The sequence below is a fragment of the Sinohyriopsis cumingii genome, unplaced genomic scaffold (assembly GCF_028554795.1).
Source record: "Sinohyriopsis cumingii isolate HCF-2022 unplaced genomic scaffold, ASM2855479v2 utg000379l, whole genome shotgun sequence".
Lineage (NCBI taxonomy): Eukaryota > Metazoa > Mollusca > Bivalvia > Unionida > Unionidae > Sinohyriopsis > Sinohyriopsis cumingii.
The window spans coordinates 318,571-343,202 of NW_028315894.1; the positions used below are offsets into that span (position 1 = coordinate 318,571).

The window sequence follows — 24,632 nt, forward strand, 5'->3', positions numbered from 1 at the left end:
AAACCTTTTATTGTTTAGTGGCAATATGAATTGTGAGATCATGCAGCTTAACAAATCAGACAACCTTCATAACAGCCTGTAGTCTGATAGTTTATGTTCAGTTTCTATGTACATCATTTGATTAGACCATATTAATAAAATGTAAACACATCTTATAGGTGTGTGTACTGATACATTTCTACTGTTTATTTGTCCGTGGCATTTTACGCACTTCAAAATGATTTTTCATTTGTTAAACATTTGTGAGTGCATGTGTGTATGTGATGTAATTTACCAAGTAATGACACACCTATCTGAGATAGACATCTGCCGGGCATTTCACGGTACATGGAATGATACTATGAATGATAATATAGATTGGTAATCACTTAATCGAATGTCAATGTGTGTAGAAAAAGTAATTTCTGTACACTGTTTGTATTCAACCTTATATATCCCAATGTTTGATGAACATATTTTTTACGTATAGGTCATATTTGCGTTGTTTGAATAACCATTTCTATCGAACCAGTAACAGTATTACACCTTAAAAAGTGAAATAGAAAGGATGCAAAATGCGCTGACAATTACTAGTAACCCGATTTACCTTTCTCTTGGTGGACATTAATGGGTTTAGACTTATATGTAATATCTGTTTGTTGAGTTGTAACATTACATGTATAACGTCTTGCCATTCTTGACCCAGACCTTGTGCTTATTAGTTTCTCGTGTTCGAAAATGTGATAATCCTTCCACCGTAATGTGTAACGTATAATGCAGTAGTTAGCACTCGCAGGTTTGGGGAAATAATTTGGATATTGAAACTAGCATGGTAAATAAGGCAGCTTAATGTCATTAAAAGTGTGCAAATGGAACTGTATTTCATGTAAAATAAATAAAGAAATAAGAAAAAAGAGAAAACAGATCAAAATATTTTGCGAAACGTTATTAAGTTTCATGAGAAAAAAATACTATGTTGGTATTGTACTAATACAGAAACTCTACCTCCCCATTATTCCTTAAGCATGTCCTCTGTAATTAAAACATTTTATAAATCCAAGTTTTAAAATTAGTTTTTTCGACTTGTTCGGCACTATAATATGTATCACAATGTAATGTAATGTATTGCTATTAAACCACTCTAATTACTTTTAGCAGGAACTTTCGATGAGGTTTGAAGCGTATTTTTTACGCAGTAAAATACCAGGCTCATCTTACGAAAAAATGACTTGTTTATGGACTTTCGTATGGTATTGTTGTTAAATGTTTTAGTTTCTTACGCTAACAACATTTCCCGTGGGAACAAAGGAGTAGAATCGGAGAATTAAAGCAGTACCGTTATGATTTTACTTTCTTCTGTCACAAACCTTCCCGAGATAATTTCTTAAGAGAATCTAAAATTTGCAGAACTTTTTTGGTATCTATTAATACTGTGTACATTATTTCCATAAAAAAAATTCCACATATTTTGCGGCACATGAAAAATCATTAAATGTTAGGTTTGTGTTGGATTTTTAACGTTGCTTTAACAATTTTTCAGTCATATCGTTACGATGTCTGCAATGTAACAGTTTATAGTGATGTCTTGCATTGGGGCATCACCACGTAGACATGTAGCATGATGTCCCACCCAGCCACATTATCGTGACACCAAGCCGACCAGTCCTAACAATAACCTCTTAATGCTGAGTGCCAAGCGAGGCGGCTGTAAGTACCATTTTTGTAAGTCTTTGGTATGACTCGGCCGGGGATTGAACCCACGACCTGTCGCATCCGAGGCGGACACTCTAACCACTAGGCCACCGGAGCGGTTAAAAGTTAAATTTGTGATTCTTTCACGAAATTACTGTCGCCACTTACAACTTTGGAAAATTAATAGATATGTTAAATAACAATCAGAGGAATATAATATTCATATGCCTGTTCATAGAGTTTGCATTAAAAAATATTATAATAATAATTTGAATAATTGTGTCATCTCACACCTCCATATATATAATACACTTAAATATGGGATGTGCGTTGATTTGCAAGCCTTTGGAGTGACAAAGCTTTGCGTTTAGGCAGCAGACCATTTTGCAAATCAACTCAAAAGAATCAGTCATCGCAAATATCACGTTCAAGCTTTATTAGTCCGTATTTGTAACGGGTTCATACATAACAGGCAATACTTTTCAGCAAGTGATTACATAAATGCTTTAAATGTAATAATCTTTTTAGTAGAGCAAGTTAAATGCTGCACGGCTCTGACGGAACGGTTGTTTCTGCTGAGACGGAAAGGTAACAGAAAATGTAACGCGGCAGCTCCATTTACACCTCCTGTTTTATTTGATCATTAGTATATTTTTGAGTACATGTTTGCCTAATTAAGAATTAATGATTTGCGTGGTCTTTGAAATTCAGTTTGCATTACGATGAACAATACATTTTTGATTAGATAAGGTACCCAGTCTGATCAAGATTTAAAGAAAAGTCGAAAAATATTTGTATTGCAGTATTTGATTTGAAGGACATGAGACAATAACTTGCAAGAGGTTTTTTAATGGGAAGGTGGGGCTGTGTAATTTCCTAGATTTTGGCTAATGCCACAATTATGCATCTACAATCAAATTTAACAACATAATTTAATTAGCGTATACCCTCAAGATGAGTTTTGAACTTTCAGTGTTCAGTGGGATATGGTATCGCCAGAAGACGCAGTTGTGAAAAACAAACAACCTCTGCAGCAATTTGCAGGTTGACAGTTTTTCATGTTTAATGTTCATGCACATTATATTATTATATTGATTGATAAACTGATACGTATAGTAGGTTGCTTTACCGTTTTTTATGTGCTAGAAAATGGTTTCTAAATCATTTAAAGAGCATGTGATTCTGCGTGTTTATGAAATATAGTACAGATAGTACCAATACGCTTACCTGAGGGCGACTACTGCTAAGATTGAGACATTACATGGAATGGGATGATGAACGAAAGCATAGAGTGCTAATCACTGAATCACGAATCAATAATTAGAATGTCAGTACTTGTAGGGTTAGTTTTGCAATAGGTTCATGTTTTGTAATAGAATTAATGGATATCTTTATATATATATATATATATATATATATATATATATATATATATATATATATATATATATATATATAGTATTTGTGATAGATGAATAAAGAAAAGCATGCAATCAAAATTATTAGTGACTGGATATACCTTTTGCATAATGAATGATAATTGGTTTAGACTTTGCCGTAATATTTGTCTGCTGATTTGTAACATAACATGTGTACTGTCCGGCCATTCTTGGCTCAAATTTGGTGATCGCTAGTTTCTCGCTATCGATAGTGTCTTGACTCTTCCACTGAAATGTGCAAGTTGGGTTGCAACTGGCGGTACAATGTATTGTAAAAGGCTCATGTTCCTTGAGGTAAAACTGGCTTTCGTTGAGACTCAGTGATATTTTGTCCGGTCCATCTGAAAGTAAGTTACATAAAATGAAATTGTCATGTTAACGTACATGAGCTATACTTGTTATGGAGAAATTTAATTGATTCAAAACATTCAAAGGTTAGCTACGTGTACGTACTTTTGCCGCATTATATGTTATGTGTGGATAACACCAATGTGATGCTTCCTAACTGGTTGATTTTTGTTTTCGAGTTACTACACCTTCTGTTTGCTTTTCTTTCAAATGACTTGCATTTAAATAGTTCAGGTCTACGGTTTCATTTTACTTCGATATAGGTTCATCCAAGAAATGAAAAGTTTAAACCATCATTTAAAGCTATTATAGCAAAATATTGTTGTTTTTGAATGATGTGAGCTATATTTCCTTTTTTTTTTTTTTAACTCTCCCACTCTTCTGCATGAGTCAATCGGTATGTAGTATTGCGGTCACACGACTGAGCTGTCTGAATAAATTATCCGATCTCCTGGATATACTTATCTCCACCACTAAATCTAGATGTTTTCCTTCTTTTTTTGAAACTATGTCTTATTTGCTACTTTTCCCCATTGTTACGAATGCGATCTCTTCCGTTGGTTCTTTTCCTAATGAACTTCTGACGTTAATTTTATTAGCCCGATGTTACACCTCGTAATTTTAACACGTGTTTAATCTTGTATATACCTCAATATTAATTAAATAATCATATCCACCACAATAGTATACGCATATATAATCCAGATAATGCTACGTATCTAGCAGATCTTACATTAGTGCTAACTTGACTTGAAATTTCCATTTTATTTTTTTTAATTGAGAGCCTTGGCAAGAAGTATGTATGTAGGTAGTTAGGTAGGTAGGTAGGTAGGTACGTACGTACGTATGTATGTATGTATGTATGTATGTATGTATGTATGTATGTATGTATGTACTCACATATTATTTCCGTTTTGTAGGGATCGCTGTCTGCTGAGCAGCCATCATGTTTGCAGATTACACTTGAGAAGTTGCTTGCTGTTTCATTGAGACATACTTGGCATGTTACTTGACTGATATTGTCAGTCAGGCTCAGACTGGCGACATAATACACATTTACGTTACGGATGTGTGTTATCTGAGAACCATTTATTTTCCACCTATATATAAGAGATTCAACTTGAAAGGGAGCACTGCAGATCATTTCAAATGGCTGGCGAAGGACAGGTTTCCGTAGTTCCTTAACTTTTGCCTTTCCTGAATGATAAACAAGATATAATTTTCTAGATAGTGCATGAAATGTTTGGTCGCACCTAACGAAAGTAAAACGTAATGACACATCCTATGATTACCAATTGTCAATTCAATAGACAGTTTACTCGACATAAACTGATGGCATGCACATGCTTTGCTCGCTCCCCCCCCCCCCCGCCTTCGAATTTTATTTGAAAATAATGAAATAAAATGAAAATAAATAAACTCTATATATCATTAGCGAAGACCAACATATGACACTTTTGACGAAAATAATGCATGTGAGGGAGTCATACGAGCGGCGATACACATGCAAACATGTGAATCATATGGACCTTAAAACAAGCCCATTATTAGCATGACTAAGAAGACAAGTGTACCCTATTTTAACTCAACGTTACACCCATACCATAGAGTATTGGGGCAGATAGATACATGCCGTTGCATTGTGTAAGCATATCTATTATTATTATTATTATTATTATTATTATTATCAACATTATCAGCATCATGAACATCATCATTTTCATCATTGTTTGCAACCACAGAAAATTGTTTTATATTGTCATTTTTCTTAAAAGATCGTTGCAAAAAATATATGAAGCATCAAGACCTAAAATGATCAGTATGAAAATCAAACGACTACATCGTCATGTCAATGCCATCCCAATTAACTCATATATTCCTACATATAAGTCATGAAATGTAAAGATATAATCCATCCAACCTGAAACATTCAGACATCTTTATTGCCACATCCCCTTCATCACTACGTAAAACGATTAAGTAAATGTTATTTTCTACTTTTCACAAATCTCATCGGAAATTGCATACCGATTAGAACAGCAATAAATACGTTTACCCGTTTATTAATCTGCATGAAAATTAAATTCACTTTTATTAAAGAATCAAGCATATACGTTTTTACGAATCCACAAATTACTATTTAGAAAGCTATGCTTGCAAATTTTCAAAAGCATTCGCTTTTCATCTTTACATCATAACATTTAGAGTATACAAAGAATTAAAGCGATTATAAAAAAAATAAAGTAAAGAGGTCACCGAACGGCTTGATAAAGGTGCACGCTAGACTATTAATTAGAAATTAGAATTTGAACTGAATTTAGTTGATTTCAGAGGGAAAAAATGTCATCGGAAAACTAATTTCAACGGATTCTCATTAGTTTGTCAAATGAGGTAGTAGTGAACGCGAAATCAGCATTACATTTGTCAAAACAAGCCTACAATTTATAAATTAGATTAGAGTGTTGTGCTCGATTTGTAGTTAAGAAAATCTACAATTTTAAAAGAAATTACTATAGTACAATGTTGCCTTCAACATTAGAATGGTAGGAAATGCGATGTACCCGTAGATATGGCACGCCCTTGGGATTTATCACAGATTGAGCAATAGTGTTAACTATCTGAGAATAATCCAAGCAAATCATATTGAACTTATGTGATTAAAGAACAATTATTTTCGAAGAAAATAGATAATATTTGCCAAAGTACGAAACAAAATTTCGAGGCTAGAAATTCTCCTAGGGAATTATAAAATACGACAATTTGATTCGTTATTTTATCTTTCTATGACATAAATCACCGAATGTACAGTTTATTTTGGCGCTTTTCAAATTTCTTACTTTAGCGGACGCCTCTAGATAAAGGAAACTACTTAGAATGAATATGATCCAAAATTCCGTTTTCTCAATTTCTATAAACAAACCTACTGTCCACAGTACACACATTTGTCATCATCTGAATGACTTTTATAAACTATAAAGGAGAGAGATTTGATTTGATAGGAGATAGTGTTATAGTAAAGATAAAATCACATTCCCATACTAATAAACATATAGAAAGATATTTGGTCCAAAATATTGTTGTTTATTGTAAAATGCGAACAAAACATCAATATAAATATTCAGTGACTTCAAAAAACTAAATTTTACTAAATTATACATGACAAATCACATATAAATTCACACTTTTGTTACTATCAAGATAAAAAACAGATATTAATGTAAAATATTCCAGCTGTATAAAAAGAACTTGTATAGATTTGTGCATTGATTTGTACAAGGCAGATTATGAAATAATGAATGCTCCAAAATGTCAAGCCGACATGTGATTGTTAGATTGCAATGTTTTAAATTCACCAGCTTTTCACGATGTGTTGAGATGTTTGAGAACATCATGAATATGATTACGTAGAAGGTGACAAATGAATGTTATTTATGCTATTTATAGATCTCACGAAGTCAGAAATAACGTTTGTTTTTTCCAGAGTCAGACTGTTATAATTCATTTGCTCAATTGTGCATTAACAAATATAATCCCATTTTCTACATTGTGCGTTTTATTTAATATAATAATGACATTAACTATGTTATAAATCCTATAACATTAACACGTTTGTATAGATGTATTGCGCCGCACATACTTGCCGAGTAGCCACATAACTGTTGTGTACCGCTCCGGTGGCCTAGTGGTTAGAGCGTCCGCCTCGGATGCGGCAGGTCGTGGGTTCAATCCCCGGCCGAGTCATACCAAAGACTTACAAAAATGGTACTAACAGCTTCCTCGCTTGGCGCTCAGCATTACGAGGTTAGTGTTAGGACTGGTCGGCATGGTGTGCTAGCGTCGTTGCGAATTTACTATAGTCGGCCACATATCGTATGGTAGTCTACCGACAAATAACACATTTGTATTTTCACAAGATCATGGATCATCTTTTGATATGGTAGAACGTCCTACAGGTACGTATGATATTACCTCAGACAGTGATGAAGTCGGACAAAACAAACTATGGTGTTGACAGTTGAAGACCAAACATTCTATTCGTGAACATGAGCCCTTACTCAGCTACGTCATCGCAATTGAATCGCATCGGTATTTACTTAATATGTGGACACTCGTCGTTGGGGACAGTGTTTCATTTAGTACAAACATCTTCCCGAAAATAAACAATTTTGGCGTGATCTAAAGGAACTGCATATCATATTGCGCCTGATACAGTCAGAATTACTGCAGCGACACATATCAGTTTAGTATGTAACGCTGTCAGTGGTTGAGATGAAAGTAGGTCAGAAACGAAAGGCGTGGTTTTTCAGGTTTATATAGTGTCTGTGTTTTCACCAACCGCAGAACCAGGTTATTTGATATTAATTTCTCCCGCATCACAAGTGTATCATAATAACCGGTTTGCACGTATTCGTTTGAAAATTGTGGATCAAAAATTGCACGTTGTAGATCTGCATATGACGAATTGATGTTAGAACTGTGCATTAGAGATAGACCTGATGTTTACATATAATCATGTCATTCGTACGTGATCGTGTGAAACCCTTGCGCATTGATAACCCGAGAAAACCCGCTTATCCAATATGTTATGGAACTGGCCTCGGTGACTTTGGTCGTAGATGTTTTACAGGCGCATCAAAGTTGCTCAATACCTTATCATCGTGCTGAACCAGTTGCTAAATAACTTGCAATCCGATCTGTTGATAGGTAAGATGAAACAGAATGAGAAAACTGGGATTACAGGTGTCTCAGTTAAATCGATATACAATACAACGATGAGTGATTCGAGCACCATCAATACAAGCAAATCCGGCTACGGTTGGTAAAATTATTAATGAGACCGCTCAACAATGACTGTCTGATCCGTGTTTACATGTGCAATACCCCACCATCACATAATTTTGGCGTTGTAGTGATGTTCGCAATGTTATTTGTTATGTTAAACGATCAGTCACTTTCTTTTGTAAAAGCAAATCTAGTGATGCATTTTGTCCAGTAGAATGTGTAGATGGAAAGTTGTGTTAGAAACATAGACTTTGTGGTTACCTGTGCTAGCGCCTTCACTGACTACAGAATCACATTTTTTATCGTTTGTGCAATGTGAAACCGCGTCAGCACTTTTGTTTCTCGCATATACCGCATACGCATGCTCATCAAATAATATTTCGGGACAATTTACTTGGAAAATAAGTGTTCAACATGACCTTACCTTAGGTTGATTTGCAGCATTTCAACTTACAGAGCGAGATAACACTCAAACCAATTGTAAGATGATATTTGACTTAGAAGTGACGGAAGTTTCGCAGCGTAAAAATGGTCATAGTAACCCTCTGAAGAAATTCGTCTTAACTATGCAGACGCTACTCATTTTTTGCATTTCTATATCACAAGTTTTGGTCGTATATCAACCAGCATTAAAACGTTGACGCTGGTTTGCAGATTTCCCAACAAGACTTTTGTACGTTGTGCACCATTAACTACTTTTCCCTGGAACATCAGGAATTGTTCAGTCAATCTATTGCTGGGGTGTACTTTCATCCACGGGTAGATAACGCTACCTGTGCTAATTACAGTGGTACGTTCTGACCAGACCCTGTCGTTGGAGGATAGTGATGACTAAATCAAGGTCCCCGGCGCACATGTGGATATTTATTTGCAACAGCACCCTTTAACTTGGCACTATTATCTTTAATGTCAACATTAGACGTTTGTAGTTTACCAGCATGATCTTGAAAATCACAAGCTCGCTTGGGTTGACGTCAATAACAAAAAGACTAGAACACTCACTCAAATCCGCTTTGATGGTAAACCTGCTAAAATCACATCGGCGAATAACGTCCGTAAATATTAATATATATTTGCACAATATTTAACGTACCTTAATGTGAAATCTATAATTTCTTCGGGGTGGGTGAACGATCAAGAGCACGCAAAGCTTTAACTACAAGATGCGTACATACATCACAACGTGCCGACCTCGCTAAAACTACACCACATCGTCGTACACTACATTATTGTTTTCGTTTGCATCCAAGTCATCAGTCGTGGATTCTTCATCGATGGTGGACAATAAATCAATGGTGGCGTTGTCACTCAACGCGTTTTTAAAATCTAAACATCACAACACAACTGGCTATCAGGAAACGGCACATTCACGTACAACCGAGCCATAGTATAATCATATTTATCAACATTTGTGTTTTGTTTTTCTGATGAAACTGAACCAACGATCAGTGCACGAATTGAGCTTGGAAATATAAGATAAGGCTTCTATGGTTTAGGTGTTGTTTGAACATTTAAATCAAAGACAGTAGAAACGGAGCTTTTGAAATCTTTAGTTTCCGGAAAGTATATTTGAATTTCTTTTTCCGTGATGCAATTGAATAATACAGGTGCTGGAGAACGAATCGCAAGATGGGTTACAAAGAAAGGTATGATGGGAAAAGTTACTCGTGGAGGCTTGGTCTATCATTAAAAGTAAATTAGGGCGATATAAACAACAATAGGCAAATGATCCCGGACATTGTAAAAATATAATACAATGCGCTTTGGTATTGGGAAGGTGAGGCCGCCATGGAAAAGTTAGCAAATGCAGTTAAAATCACTCCTTGGATTGCTTGAGCATATTTAGCCCAATTAGCGCTGTGACAAATTTACCTACTAGTGCCAATAAAAACAATACGTGGTTGGTTTAATATTGAGACACCTATTAAAGTCCATCAAGCTGATCACTTATTTCTGCATGATCGTGTATGTGGTGCACAGGGTCGATTGTACACTTACATGTACGCGTGAACCTTTGACCATTTTAGGAGCAGATACAAAGAGGCTGAGCCGTTTACGACAAAAGATGCACTCGAACGCATCTAAAAACGTTCACCACTAACGTGGCTAAGATTGTTGCAAATCGTTCCTGGTAAGGAATTGGCAGGATCTGTTGCTACGTTGCTGACCGAACACCGTGTGCGCATTCGTGTTGAACATGTCAATATCTATATAAAGCGACCAAGCTATTGTGGAACAATTTAATCGCATACTTGCAGAATGTTTATTCGGTCGTCAGCGCTCGCTGAAATTATTAATGAGATTTCGGAGTACAAAGCAATTTTGGACCCAATGTTGGCACACTCGGAAAGTCATCCATTACAGGGATATGCCGAAAGAGTAAAGCGACTGCCATTATTCATAGCAGCTTTTGGACAATACAATTCCACGCAAGATCGGATTAAATCCAGCTATAGCGATTCTACAAAGGAGTTTCACATTTTAGCAGAAAATGATCTTACAATCGGCACCGTTGCAACAACTGAGAAACAAATGTTTTCGGTATCTATATGAATCTAGCGAGTTTGAAGTGAACAACGTTATGCTACTAACATCATATGGTCTGTCGATGTGTTTATAATTTTGGAATGAATTGATACTCCAAGAAAACCAACACGTTAAAGTTTTTGGTGGATTAGTGAATGAGTAGTAAAGTCTCCAAGTCGAGCATTTGTATGAGACGAATTGCATTTCGTTCTTAAAAATACCGAACTACCACCAACATTTGTTTTGATACAATAGTGGATGTCCTTGGACATTAATCACGTTGACATATCAGTCATAATGTGATTCACAACGTCATTATGTCCAATCGCGTAGGTGGTGAATTCATCAGGGAGTATGCATCGCTTGGTGTCTAACAGTGACAAACTCACTTTGGTGTATCAGTAAATACTCATGCGATGTTGCCGACACCGTTTCATATTTGATGTGTGTGGGAATTCACGTCCGTTTCCAAGGTATTCACGTACATGTCATGTTTGAGAACCTTTTGCACAATAACCCGTAAGACACATTTGGCATTTTTTATTTGTTTAGGTAATCCAGCGGATGGATCTGAAACCTCCCATCACAATCGATTACATTTTAGGTAGCAATCCCTAATACTCATCGATTGGCTTACCCGAGATATCGTATGTGAACTCACCAACGACCTTTTTTTTTGGTGTTACTAAACAAAGGATATTCTTTCAGATAATAGCTGGTATGAAATTGGTGTAACAAATTTGGTTCAATCATGTACGCATACACAACACTGGTTGTGATCTGCATCAGCAGCGAGCCGAATCGGTATACAGCGTCTTGACGCGGTCCTGGTAGAACGGTTTGATCTTATCATAGCAAAACTCGTACATTAACAGATTGCATAAGTCCAACACGGACGAACCATCACAGATTGGTTTTTTTTATCAATTTTAATTTCGCTTTGTTACTGTGATCGGCAACAAGTCAACTATCAAAGATCTTCCGAGACTCATAGGCTTATTCAGCGATATGTCTTCGAAGTTTGTCTTGTTTGCTATCACGAGCATGATCTACTCGAATTCGTTTGTTCAGATTCCCTATGGTTTACCAGAAAACAGGAGAGTTTATGAGCTTGCAAAAAAAGTCTTTCTCAAATATTTTTGTAGCCGTTGTGTGCAGATCCGTTTCTATTTGTATTGATGGTTGCCATGCAAGCGTGCTAACAAAATGCATGGACTTGATGGATCTTGTTTACACGCATACCCGATCGTAGACATAGCGTGGGGTTTCTGACTTGTGGTGCATAATTGTGTTTCATTCTAAGACTTGGTTCTAGTTTAGTGCATTCAGTCATTACGCACTGATACGGGGGACAACGACAGACTAGGCACCGACAACGCTTGCATCGCTAATGGATACTCGTTGTGTATAGCATGTCAATGTTCTGGATATTCCAGGTCAACTTCAAAGAAGTTCCAGTGGTCACTATTGGTGCTGTAATCGCGTACACGTTTTTGTATGTCATCGTTTCTAATACTAATCCACCAAAACCCGCCAACCAGCAACGGTTGCATCGCTGTACACCTATAGAAGTTCTTGTTATATAGCTACATGATGTTACTGTAAGGGACAACAGGGTCATAACCGTCTATATTTGTGTTGTTTGCACTTGCATATTATCGACTCGCCATATAAATCCCGCCAAGAAGTGATGCTTCAATAAACAAATGCTGGTCAATATTGGTAAACAATTCCAACTCATTTTTGTGTTTCGACAGCAACGCATCCTGGAACAAACTGACTTAATGGTATTCACTTATCTTATTTTTGCATTAAATAAGAATAGATTGCCAATATAACAAGGAGCCAAAAATGTATTATCTGAAGTCGACTGGTGAAATCATGTTATCCCAAACAGACTGTTGAATTCAGATCCATATAAGCAGTATTACCGTGATAGCAGCGTAATAGTTCTCACTAATCGAAAAGCTCGTTCCCTTCATGACATCTAACCAAAGGTCGGTATCAAGCAACGATATGCAAGGTAAATCATTGGCAGTCACTTGTACAATTACTAAGGAAATGAGCAATGTCCTGGATATTTAACGCGGCCAAACTAAGGTATTAGGGGAATACATATATAGAGGGATAAAGTCATTCGAGGGCAATCTGTTGTAAGGGAGCCATTAACGGGACAATAATTCATGGTAAGATGCATCAATGTACCATAAAGTGCTCTTAAGTACTTTAGGAAGAGCTAATAACATTTAAAAACGGTTTTCTACTATTTTCTAGCATTATTGTACGCTGCGGTTTTTCACTAATTCCAACCCAGGAAATGTTATAGACAGTGAGCTGTTGCTAGGGTTAAATATATATATGCAACATCGGCATGGACCTTTTTATGAACGCATGTTTTCTGTGGCTGTTAAGCAACCGGGCAATGTTCTTTATTCATACGTAAGTCGATACTGGTAGATATATATATATATATATATATATATATATATATATATATATATATATATATATATATATATATATATATATATATATATATATATATATATATACATATATATATATATATATATATATATATACATATATATATATATATATATATATATATATATATATATATATATATATATATATATATATATATATATATATATATATATATATATATATATAACAACGATACCTGGGTTAAGTGTTTCAAATTCGTTCAGTGTTGCCCTGGTAATCTGCATGGGAAATTGGATCTTGCCAAAATTAAGTTCATCTAGTGCTGCCTGTATTTTCGAGGCTGGTCTTGGTTATCACTAGTCAGATAAAATGCTAAATAATTGCCCAATCAAAACATTTGTTGCCAATATTTTTACATTAACACTGACCTTGCCGGAACATACTTTAGTGTTGATATGACACGGACCAACTAAACGGTTGATTTGGGGTGATACTTATCTCGACCAGTGCACATTTTTCAAGAGTCAATGCCAATCCTACATTGGTGTATTTCTCCAACGTCTCGATAATCTTTTCAATGCCTTTGTCAATTTTATCATTTACGGAGCTGGTGTCGTTAAGGTTCAGAATTTCACGAGCACCGCTGTGAATCCAAGGTTTAGTAGTGTTAAATCCATCTTTGCCAAGTAGCATAAGCAAATACGCATTAAGGACAATATCAGCTTTAACTCAAGAGTCGCCAAAGTCTTGTAACACCAATATTATTCCAGGAATCATTTTTGTTAACAGTTGTCGAGAGTCTATTCGTGGTATGTATGTGTTTGTGTGTCTCGAATGTATATGTCATGCTTTCTCAAATAAAAATGACGTTTTTCGGCATCAAAATAATTATTTTCACTAAGTCAATGTAAATTCATCTGCAGTCGCGGAAAAGATAATGTCTAACTTAGTATCAGCCCAAAATAACTCAAATGACCCATTACGCGAACTCGAGTACAGACTTTGTACATCTGTATGCAATAACAGCAAATGTCCTGTAGCGTTGGTTTTCCTTTGTTGTTCATTGTAGTAGCTTCTGAAAATTGTTTCCGGTGCTTGCGTCGCTCCTTTAAATTTACTGCACCGTTGTCATAGACATACTAATGATTGGTGAATTTAGATTAGACATTTATACTAATCCTCAGACATATTCGTTTCACTTATTATTTCTTTATATATTCATCATAACATGTGAAATATTCTTTCAAATCATCATCAGAGAATTCATTTGCATAGCTTGCCTGGGGTGTAGCAAATTATGTACTCAACTTCAGGGACTCCATTTTTCTTGCAAAGTATGTCATAAATTCATTCGTTCATAAGCTTAGCCTATATTATTTGGTCACATTCCGGATGCATGTTTCTGATAAACGTATATAACATCTTTTGAACCTTTTTGATAAATATGTACAATGCATTCAAACGAAAGAACAATTTAAGATTTTCTGCCACATGATTTACATTCCAGTCATTATATAGAGGAATGTCATGTTTAGAGATCTTCTTGAATCCTATCAAGATACATTGAGGTGAGTCGCATTTTTGGGGCATTATATATATATATATATATATATATATATATATATATATATATATATATATATATATATATATATATATATATATATATATGCATACGCCGTGACAATTCATGAATATGAACAAAGATCTGGCATGCCAAACTGTGCTTTTAAATTAGTTCTTTGAAATTATTGGCAAGCGACTAGCCATTCCATATGACGTTTTTAGGCTCAAGGTAATGTGTGCAGTTCACACGAATTACAACGATTCGATATGAATCGCAGATGCACCACTAACATGACAAACGACTTGCCAGAAAGTCCGGAGGTTACTTCAATGATTACGCCTTTTTATATATCCGTTACTAACGTCTACTTTGCAGGATCAGATAGATACTTATTTTTCAAATTTCATGGGCATAGACTGATAGGTCTCAAAATTAGTAACGTAAAATTAAATGTTTTCTCCAAAACCTTGGACTCGAACTAACAATGTTGTGTTGGATAGCACGGCCATTGTTTGCGTTGATGCAGTGAATGAAAAACAAGATATTTCAAGCTAAAGTTGGGGGAAAACTCGAGTAACCCCTCTCCTAATGCAACTAATACCGAAGAAAGATGTCATATTAAATTATTATTTCACAACATTATTATCCATATTTATTCACAGCTCCGTGAAATGGTAAGCACACACATACAGATTTTGCCAGGGTATTCACTAGAAATATTCAGGATATTTGTCGATATTAGGAAAACAGATTTTGCAGCTTTAATAATTTTTCAGTCATATCGCTAAGATGTCTGCATTGTGACAGTTTATTTTGATGTTTAGCACTGGGTCATCATGTCACAGATATGTATTATCATATCCCACCCAGTCACACTATCCTGACACGAAGCCAACTAGTTCTAACACTAAACTCTTAATGCTGAGTGCCTCGCGAGGCTTCTGTTAGTACCAATTTTATAAGTCCTTGGTATGGTTCGGCCGGGGTTCGAACCCGCGACTACCCGCATCCAAGGCGGACGCTCTAACCATTATGGCCACCAATGCGGTCTAAACTTAAACATTTTCGCCTTGAATTTAAACACACAAAAGTAATACTTTGCTAAATTAAACAAAATATCTTTCTTCCGACTTAAGAATCCACTGGCTGCACATATTATGTGCCTTGCATTTCAAAATGGGCACAAATCACGTGGGATACAAAACAACGACGAATATCGGGACCTAAGAATGAAGGAAATGCAAAACGCCATTATAACATTACTCAACTTGCTTCAAATGAACGATCTTTGTTCTCTAGTGAAAGTATTGCATTGATACATTTTAACTTCTTTGCTAGATAACATTCAAAATGACGCTTGAAAGCAAACTATAGTAGAATACTATTTTCAGTTCCCAAGGTGCGGGTTTGAAAAACATAAATGAATAAAAAGGAATACTAAACGTTTCATATAAGTGATAAGACTCACCAATTACTATCAGCCTTTTAGAACTTGGACGATATGCCACGTCTGCATTTTGTAGCTTCATTGTATAGGTGTCACTCGTTTGTTCAGTTACTTTGAATATAGTCAAAGATAAGATCCACTCTTCATCCTGGTTTGATATGTTGCAACAGGCTGATGAGTTATCCACAGTTCTGCATTCACCAACAGCAAGTTCAGCAGTTACATTGAATGAACGATAAACAAAGCCATGAATGACGTTCTTATTTATTTTACCTAATTTCCAGTGAAACGAAACGTCACACCCGGCAATGGCAAGTATATCAGCATCTAAAAATAAAAAATCAGACCGTTGACATTTCGATTGCTTGTAGTATTCACTCAAACAAGAGAACGTCTCTTGAAAATATAGGACTACTAGAAGCTTTAATGAGAAATGTAAATTAGGAAAGGTACTACTGAAAGGATTTTACTCTTTTATCTTGTAGTTTAAATACTAATTAGGGAAAATAACATTTGTTCCTCAAAGTCAACGTACCTGGAGCTAAGAAGAATATTAGTCATTCCAAGGGTTTCTAAACGTCACGAGGAAATATTCTTTAAATTTTCCATTATTAATGTTACTGGTAGATATCATATTTTATTATTTATTTGAAAATGACTTGCTGCAAGGAACTTCGTACATCATATTAAGAAAATGCAATATGTGCGATAGAGAGATAGAGAGTCAATAGCAAGACACCACAAACAAACCAAGCTTTCGCTCCATGTTTTAAATAAGCTTTATCGTCTAAGGGGTAACCAAAGTATGATATTCACCAAACCAGATTTCCGTTATTGACAATCGTTGGATAAAGAATAAAAACGACAATAACAATAAATAAAAGTGGACGTATTACATCCTTACTCAATTCCAAATCAGTAACTAATTTCCCGGAAACGCTAACTTAATCATGAGCATCGAAATGAACAAAATGGTCCTTTATCCTCATATGGGTGTGGACTGTCGATCTTACGACTATGCATGATCATTATAGTTCGTAGATTGGTTGCAGATTTTGTGACTGGACCACTAAGTAGTATAATTTCAACCTTTGATCAATGATCTCCCGCGTGATCGTTCAGTTACTCCAATGCCGAAATTTATGATTCACCCTGTTATACTGGATCACCCTTTAACTTATCTGCATATTTGGTCAGATCGGTTCTGATGTCCAATAATCTGAACATGACCTTCCAAACATTCAAATGGCAACAAATTCAAACAACTCTTAACGGATTTTATGCATGGTGTCTGCTGCCGACAGGGCGCTGTACTATGCGACAGTGAGTTTCCGGAATTATTATTAACCCATTTTGTCCTCACTACACAACAATGTTTCTATAGCCCTCAACCGCAGGTTGGTCAGGTTTCCTGTTAAGCGTTGATATTCGATTATACTGTTATTGCTTAATCCATCATCTGTCCGGACGCTGTGAAGTTGAGAACGTTGCAAAGTGATCTTAAGAAGACCAGCACTCTTTAATGAGCCAATATAAACAAGTGAATCCATATCAACACCATCAAATTGCAAGATAACAGTGTTTGTTTCTGATCTATAGCCCATACTATTATAGTTTCATCGTAATCCTTTATCTCCCTCCCACGAGCAATCACCATGAGACATTTTCAATGACTTTGGGCGTGGGTTTTGAGCTTTTCCATTTGAGTGAGTCACGTGATGCCTCTAGGTTTACAGCGAGTCCGTAACTTTACTGCTGCTTCTAATTTGGAAACATTTTCAACGATTGCACCGCGCATGCTGCCGTTCCAGAGCTGATGTGAATTTACCTAGCATAAGCCCTAACTTCTGTCATTTTAGAACACAGTCTGGTTAGTTCCAAAGACGGCTTGATAACGTCTATTGAACTTTGCTGATATATTGTCTCCTGTAAAACTTTTCGGTCATAAACATCAGTTCTTTTTCACCTTTGTCAACATTTGAACATTTCTCACTACCGATAACGCGGAATGGGTTCCTCAGCTGCAGTTGGTGATACTCTGACAATGAGTCTGGTTAGGTCTTTTATTCTGGCTATACTTATTGTATTCAGAACCTAATCGATGACTGTTCCAACAGTGTCACTCCCCCCTAGAGTTTCGCCAATTCCAGTAACTTTGCTGACCTTGGCATCTTCTTCATCATTCCATGCACCCGACCTATATCCAAAGAGAGAGAGTTCTGAATAGTCATTATATACATATATGGAGTCACCATTGTCTGTAACACTTCCAACACGGTCGCTCGTTTAATGATATTCCTCTTCAACTGTCTGACTGAGCATGCGGATTACTAGTATCTACACAAAGTAGCGCACACATTGGTACTCGGATGCGTATCTATGACCTTCAACTCGCTGATTCCCATGCGATATGCTAGAGACCAAGCAGACCTTCGGGTCGTATTGGTCAATAGATGTTCGAGTGCCTGTCCTGCCTACTACTTTAGGAGTTGTTTAAGATATTCTTCTAGGTAAATTTTTCTCCTGCCCATGCTTAAGGCATTACATATTATCCACTGAAAAAGCTATGGTTTATAACTACAAATGATGGATTATTGCGTATACGACGTTGATGAACAATACAGTTTGACCAAAGCACATCCATGCCCTCCTTGATCGAGGATCATGTAAGAAACGTTAGCAATAAGGTTTGTAGGTGTACAGCTATCGTCTCGACACGCCAGACTAAACTTATTACAAACCTTTTAGAAAATCTGCTAGTTGTTGCACGTTGTTCGAATAAATAAAATTTGTGCTTGATCAGGGGCTATAATGACTACATATTTGAAGATTTCAAGGACCGTCTTTACGCTGTTCTATACACATTCCCCGAAGAGTATCGCAGCGATTATTTCACCATGATAGCGTTTGATTATGTGTTGTCAAAAGTCAATTGCGTACTTAGATAGCCCATCTAAGTTTAGCTTCATCCCGCAAGAACACGCTTTTTTCTGCAGTGCTGTGCAACTAGTTCGGTATCTGGTGACCCGTTGAGAACATTTAAATGATGTGCGACACATTAGTATCCTTCATGGCAAAAGTATTCAAAGTTAAACAAAAAGATCAGCTTCTTTGTGCCAGAAAATACAATCTTTTATTTTAGTTGATAGCGTTTCTAAATCAGTCGGCAAGATTATGTTGTAATGGAGAAATAAACAATTGTTCAGCCAAGCCTTTAAGCTAAACTTTGAAGTGTCCACTTTAAATGTTATGGAGTATAATTTAATATTAACAAAGCCAACAGAGATTTCACCTATTGCTTAGGCATCCTTTCACTGCGAGAGAAAAATCAATTACTGATTGATCTCAGATTCGGAACGACGGAAACAGCGTTATCGATATAGATAAAAGCGAGCAGAAATAAGCTATGGCATATGATTGTATGACTGTATAAGTTCATGTTAAGATCACTATATCAAAGGCTGCTGAACCAATTAATTAACGCTTGATCGAGGAGAAACATGTTTATGCTGTCCCCGCTGCTAAAATAGCGTAATCTCAAGAGTTTCCTAAATTAGATAATTAATGCATGTTGATTTAAGCAGGGTTTGGAGACCTTCTGCACTATGTTTTATAGGGGTAAAATAATGCAATCTCGCTCATCCTCGTCAAAATATGGACGATGGTGCAAAACGGTTAAAGGACAACAAGCTTTTAAGAAACCTTTCGCAAAACATCAAAGTTAAGGGATCTAAGATGTTGTCCGAAAATAAATATCCCCTGAATGAAATATACTTAAATAAATAAGAATTGATTACAGGAATCACGAAACGACAGCCGAGCATCAGTTAGACCAACTGCCATTTCATTAAGTAAGGCGTGGCAAACGCAATTATTGTAGCTAGAACTGGAACAGCTGCTGCAGTGGAAAACTGTTGTATGTGGTTACCGTACACGTTACCCGACGTTTGCAGCGGTGCAGGCAGGTAATATATCACTTGGCAGATACACTCATCCCCAGGCCTTGAGGTTAATTGATGCACTTCTTGGATACTGATTTGATGTTGGTCATCATTGGAACTGGGACAGCTGGGAGAAACAACCCTTTGTTTCTTGTTTTTTTATAGAAAATTTTCCTCGTACATAGGCAGCCATGGGTCGGGGAACCATCACACAGACTACCGTATAAGTCATTCTCTATGTAAGTTTTGTCTTCTGTAATTAAGAGCTTCAAAACAGTTATACATTGAGCTATTAAACGGGGTATATGTACGAGGAAAAATAGGATAGCGTGAAAAAAGAAAAATACAATAAGATGTAAGAAATAAAAGTGAAAGAAGTCTGGAGCAAAATAGATTAAGAGACAGGAGTGTTGTAAAAGTATATTTGTATAATAGGTATACATAAGCATTTTATAAACTAGATCCTAATGATATGTACACAAATATAACCAAGATATAATTCAGGTTTGTAGATGCATCAGCTGATTTTCATAAATCAATAAAAACATTTCAAGCAATAGACAGAAGAAATTAACTGCTATACAGCGCAAATTTAAAAAAGGTGTGGCAATCAGTTTCAAAACGTTCAAATTTATTATTTTTTTATACTAATTCCATCTCGCAAGTGTTACATCGTTTAAAAAAAAATATTTGAATAAGGTAGGAGTGGATGTTTCCTTTCATGGGGCATATTGTATATGCATCTTTTAGATATCAGCAGTATAAAATTGATTACATTGCCTTATTTTAACATATCGACAATTATTCTTGTAAGTGAAAAGGTATGCAGAAAATTAGTGTTGTTTCTCATTCCGAAACTGCTGTTCAGTTGCACAGACCCAAAAAGGTGAATTAATGTTTCAGATGCATCCGTACAAAAGAACATTCGTTATTATTTGCTTTTCCAGTTGTTTGTAGGAAGGTATTTACTGCAAGAACCCTGTACAGTAATTTATCCTGAAACCTAATTAGATTCGAATCTTTTGCATTTTTGTATGTTAAGGCAAAAATATTGCCCAGTCTAATTGGTCTGGTAAAATGAGTTGCATTTTCCATTTAATTAGTGCTTTAGTGTCTAATATTCATTTCATTTTACTAAGATATGATAAATATGTATACAAACTTTCCTAGTTTTGAGGATAGGTAAGATCTGTCTTTGCAATAAGGTTTTTCAAAATTTCCGAATGGGATTCGATACACAATCTATTAATATATGATTAACATAATTAATGACCCCTGCATATTGTAGAAAGTTAATTCTAACATTAGATATTTCGCTCACTTTTTGCCATGAAATGACGAGTCCATTACTCATGGCAATATTGTTTATAAATGGTTTACCATTATCAAACAATTCTTGCTAAACAATAAAGACCCTCCGATCCTAATGTTTTCATTATACATTAGAGCCTCACTAAGAACATCTGAAAACGTCTTTGGATAAACATTTTATAGTATATGATATAAGAAATAAAAACATCCTTCCAAAATATATTATCAGCATATTCTCTGTACCTTTCTATATAAAATACAATTGATACCGGACATGTTGAATCCTTCAAACAATTTAAACAATGAAACCTGTGTTTGCTCGATTGTATTATTTTGGTAAGCATTCTTCTGACTCAGGATATTTTGAGAGAACAAATTAATTTTTTAAGTCAATCATTGCAGGTCCCCTTTTTTCACAACTTTTAATTATTTCCTCTGTTTTTATCTTATCAATTAACCATTTCCCAAAGTACTTGTAGAATAAACTATTTAATTTCTTAATGAACCATTTTGGAGGATTTGGCACACTTATTTATATGTGTTTTAATTTTATTTACAAACGAATGATTTTAAAGAACTAATTTTCGCATAGGGAAACAACCCTTTTTAGGGCTGCTAGAGGCTTCTTTATTATGACCGTTCGATTTTCAAAAGCCTTTGCAGTTCTTAGCTCGGAAATGCCTGAGCAAATGTAAAATTCAGAACAAAAATACTTTACCAGAGGAATTTATCATATGATTGTATAAATTGTTACTTGCATGGAATACAGTTCTCTCAAAAGGTTTAGGATTTTGTTAGCTATGGATAATTGAATAGAATTAAGTCTGGGAGAATAAGTCCTGACATTGCTGCTCGTAACGACCAATAGCAATGGTGCTTCCCCAACAGCCTTTGTCACCAAAATGAGCCAAACTCCATATCGCCTTTAAAATTACAAAGGCAATGATACTAATTGCGCTTCAGATAACAACAAAGCATAATGTCCTATTCTTCATGCATTCAAGTGTGAATAGTTTCTGGTGAACTTTGGGAACAAGTTGATTCTTAAGGGGCTAGTATTTGATGAATAAAGGGTGGACAGAGATAGTCTTATTAGAAGAACGGATGAAAAATACCATGCTTTCCAGGGCGGCAGATCTTGTAACCTTAATTTAATGATAACAAGAACGAAGTGGGTATTATAACAATTTTGGAAATATGTTAGAGGTTTTGTTCGAGGCAAACGTACAGAGTATTTATTTTCAGAGCATCGGCTACCATATGATACAACGCAAATATTTTTTGATCTGCTAAACGAACAGAGTCGCCGATCAGAAATATGGCAGATATCTTCCTACTGCAACTTAAAAACAGACATTCGCGTTTGCTGCATGCTGGAATATAGTCTCTGTTTCCCCTGCTGATGAATCTAAAACGTTGTCTGATGTATGCAGAGCAAAACAAGTTTTCCTAGGAAGGGGGATTTGTTCACATAGCCTGGGACTGGTTCCACCGGGAAAGCAAAACTATGGCCAGCTGGAACAGCAACCGCACTCGAGGATTGATTTCTCCACGTATGCAGACGCCTTTCAAAGTAAGCAAATGCTAGAAAATATTGTAAACAATATGTGTTGTGGTATCGTAAAAAAATGGTTTTTGCTAAGCGTGATAAAGAAATTGCAACAACGTGATTTATATATCTATTTATATTTATCTGTATAGCCGGTTACTTCAAATTCTAGTAAAACATACATTAGCTTTTGCTTTTAATACTAACAATAACTCGCGCAGTGGCACGTCCTCGACCGCAATTTCAGATGAAACAAATGGATGAGTTGCAGACGTAATCGACAACCTAACTATTAAACTGGGCTTTCGTTTCTTGTCAATGCCGTGCAAGTAAATTAGATGGGATTAGCTGAATGCCGATTTGTATAAAGTTTTTTTTCTTCTCACCAACCTTTGTCAAACCGATCTAGCAATACGCTTGTTGTTTGCTTTTCTGACGCCGAGAACTGACCTTGGAACAAGTACAACAGGTAACCAAATTAACGTGCACGAATTACTTGTAACACTTTGGAACTAAAAGGTATCCGTGAGACTGTTGAAAGAATGGTTTTTTGCGGTATGGTCAGAATAAATCACAGAGTTCGGTTTCGTATTCAAATATAAACAGAAAAGGTTATTACTGTGTATTGCATCGCAGGAGGCTACTGGTGCAGAGAATGCTCAGCTACAAATTTAGAAAACCCCAACAGAACCACACATGCAGATTAGACTCAATTTGTAATATTGTGTCAAAGGATCGCAACATTGCTGGTTTTGCTCAAATGCGCGGCCGAATTACTGTCTATATGCACAATTCTGGTGGCAGGAACTCATTTATTATGTGTATTCTGTCCATGACGTCTGCTACGTACGGGTATAAATAGTGCGAAGTTTTCTGTGTTTTACACGTGTATTGTGGACATAATAATTTTGGATTTACACCGCTGGCGATTCTTTTGCAACCTCGCCAGATTCATTTTTTATGGTATGCAAATCTTTAAAAATATTATAGTTGTTATTTCTGCAAAGGTACATATCCTTCGCTAGCTATTTACCATGCTCTTCATGTAGGTAAAACTCGTCCTCTACCTACTTAAACTCAAGGATTTTGTGCAACAACTATCTGCAGCACACGTACATTTGCTCCTTCTTTATAACATATATCAGCTCTGTTTCTCCAAGAGTGATTCTTATGCTCGTAAGCTATTTCCTGATACAAGTATTTGAGCATGTTTTCCAAATTTGAAACATGGATGTTGCTTTCTTATCAAATCTTTCCGCAGAAATATCGTCCATTCTGTTTTAGCACTCTCCACAGCAGCATCATTCTGGTCTAAAATCATAGTGACTCTAAAATGTATCCGACCTTGATCATTCTAAACATCATGTATACATATCAGATATCAAAGTCAAACAATTAATTTATAACGTAGCCACAGGTTCGGAGTCTGATACTGTCTTGTGCTGTAGACCTTTCCTTGTCCAGCGGAATAAGGCGTACACGTTTCATGCTGTAAACACCAATGATGCAGTTTGCACATGGCATTCACTTAGTGCTTAGAATCACTTATTTTAGTGAAAGACTAAGACTATATCTGGTGGCGCAGCTCATGTTTAACACA

The 24,632-nt window shown here is 35.9% G+C and overlaps 1 protein-coding gene across 3 annotated transcripts in view; it reads right to left on the reverse strand.

The window, feature by feature from the left end:
- Nucleotides 1-24,632, reverse strand: part of LOC149774198 (uncharacterized) — a 53,355-nt gene that overhangs the window by 19,836 nt on the left and 8,887 nt on the right. The window contains exons 1-4 of one of the 3 annotated variants that reach the window (XM_089945627.1): nucleotides 20,172-24,350; nucleotides 16,253-16,558; nucleotides 4,359-4,655; nucleotides 3,191-3,451 (exon numbers count right to left, since the gene is read on the reverse strand). In XM_089945627.1, the coding sequence (XP_089801753.1) occupies nucleotides 3,191-3,451; nucleotides 4,359-4,655; nucleotides 16,253-16,313 (619 nt within the window). In that variant the 5' untranslated portion in view covers nucleotides 16,314-16,558; nucleotides 20,172-24,350. Of the gene's footprint in view, nucleotides 1-3,190; nucleotides 3,452-4,358; nucleotides 4,656-16,252; nucleotides 16,559-20,159; nucleotides 24,351-24,632 lie in introns of those variants that run through there. The other 2 variants (XM_089945626.1, XM_089945625.1) reach the window with 2 other exon arrangements.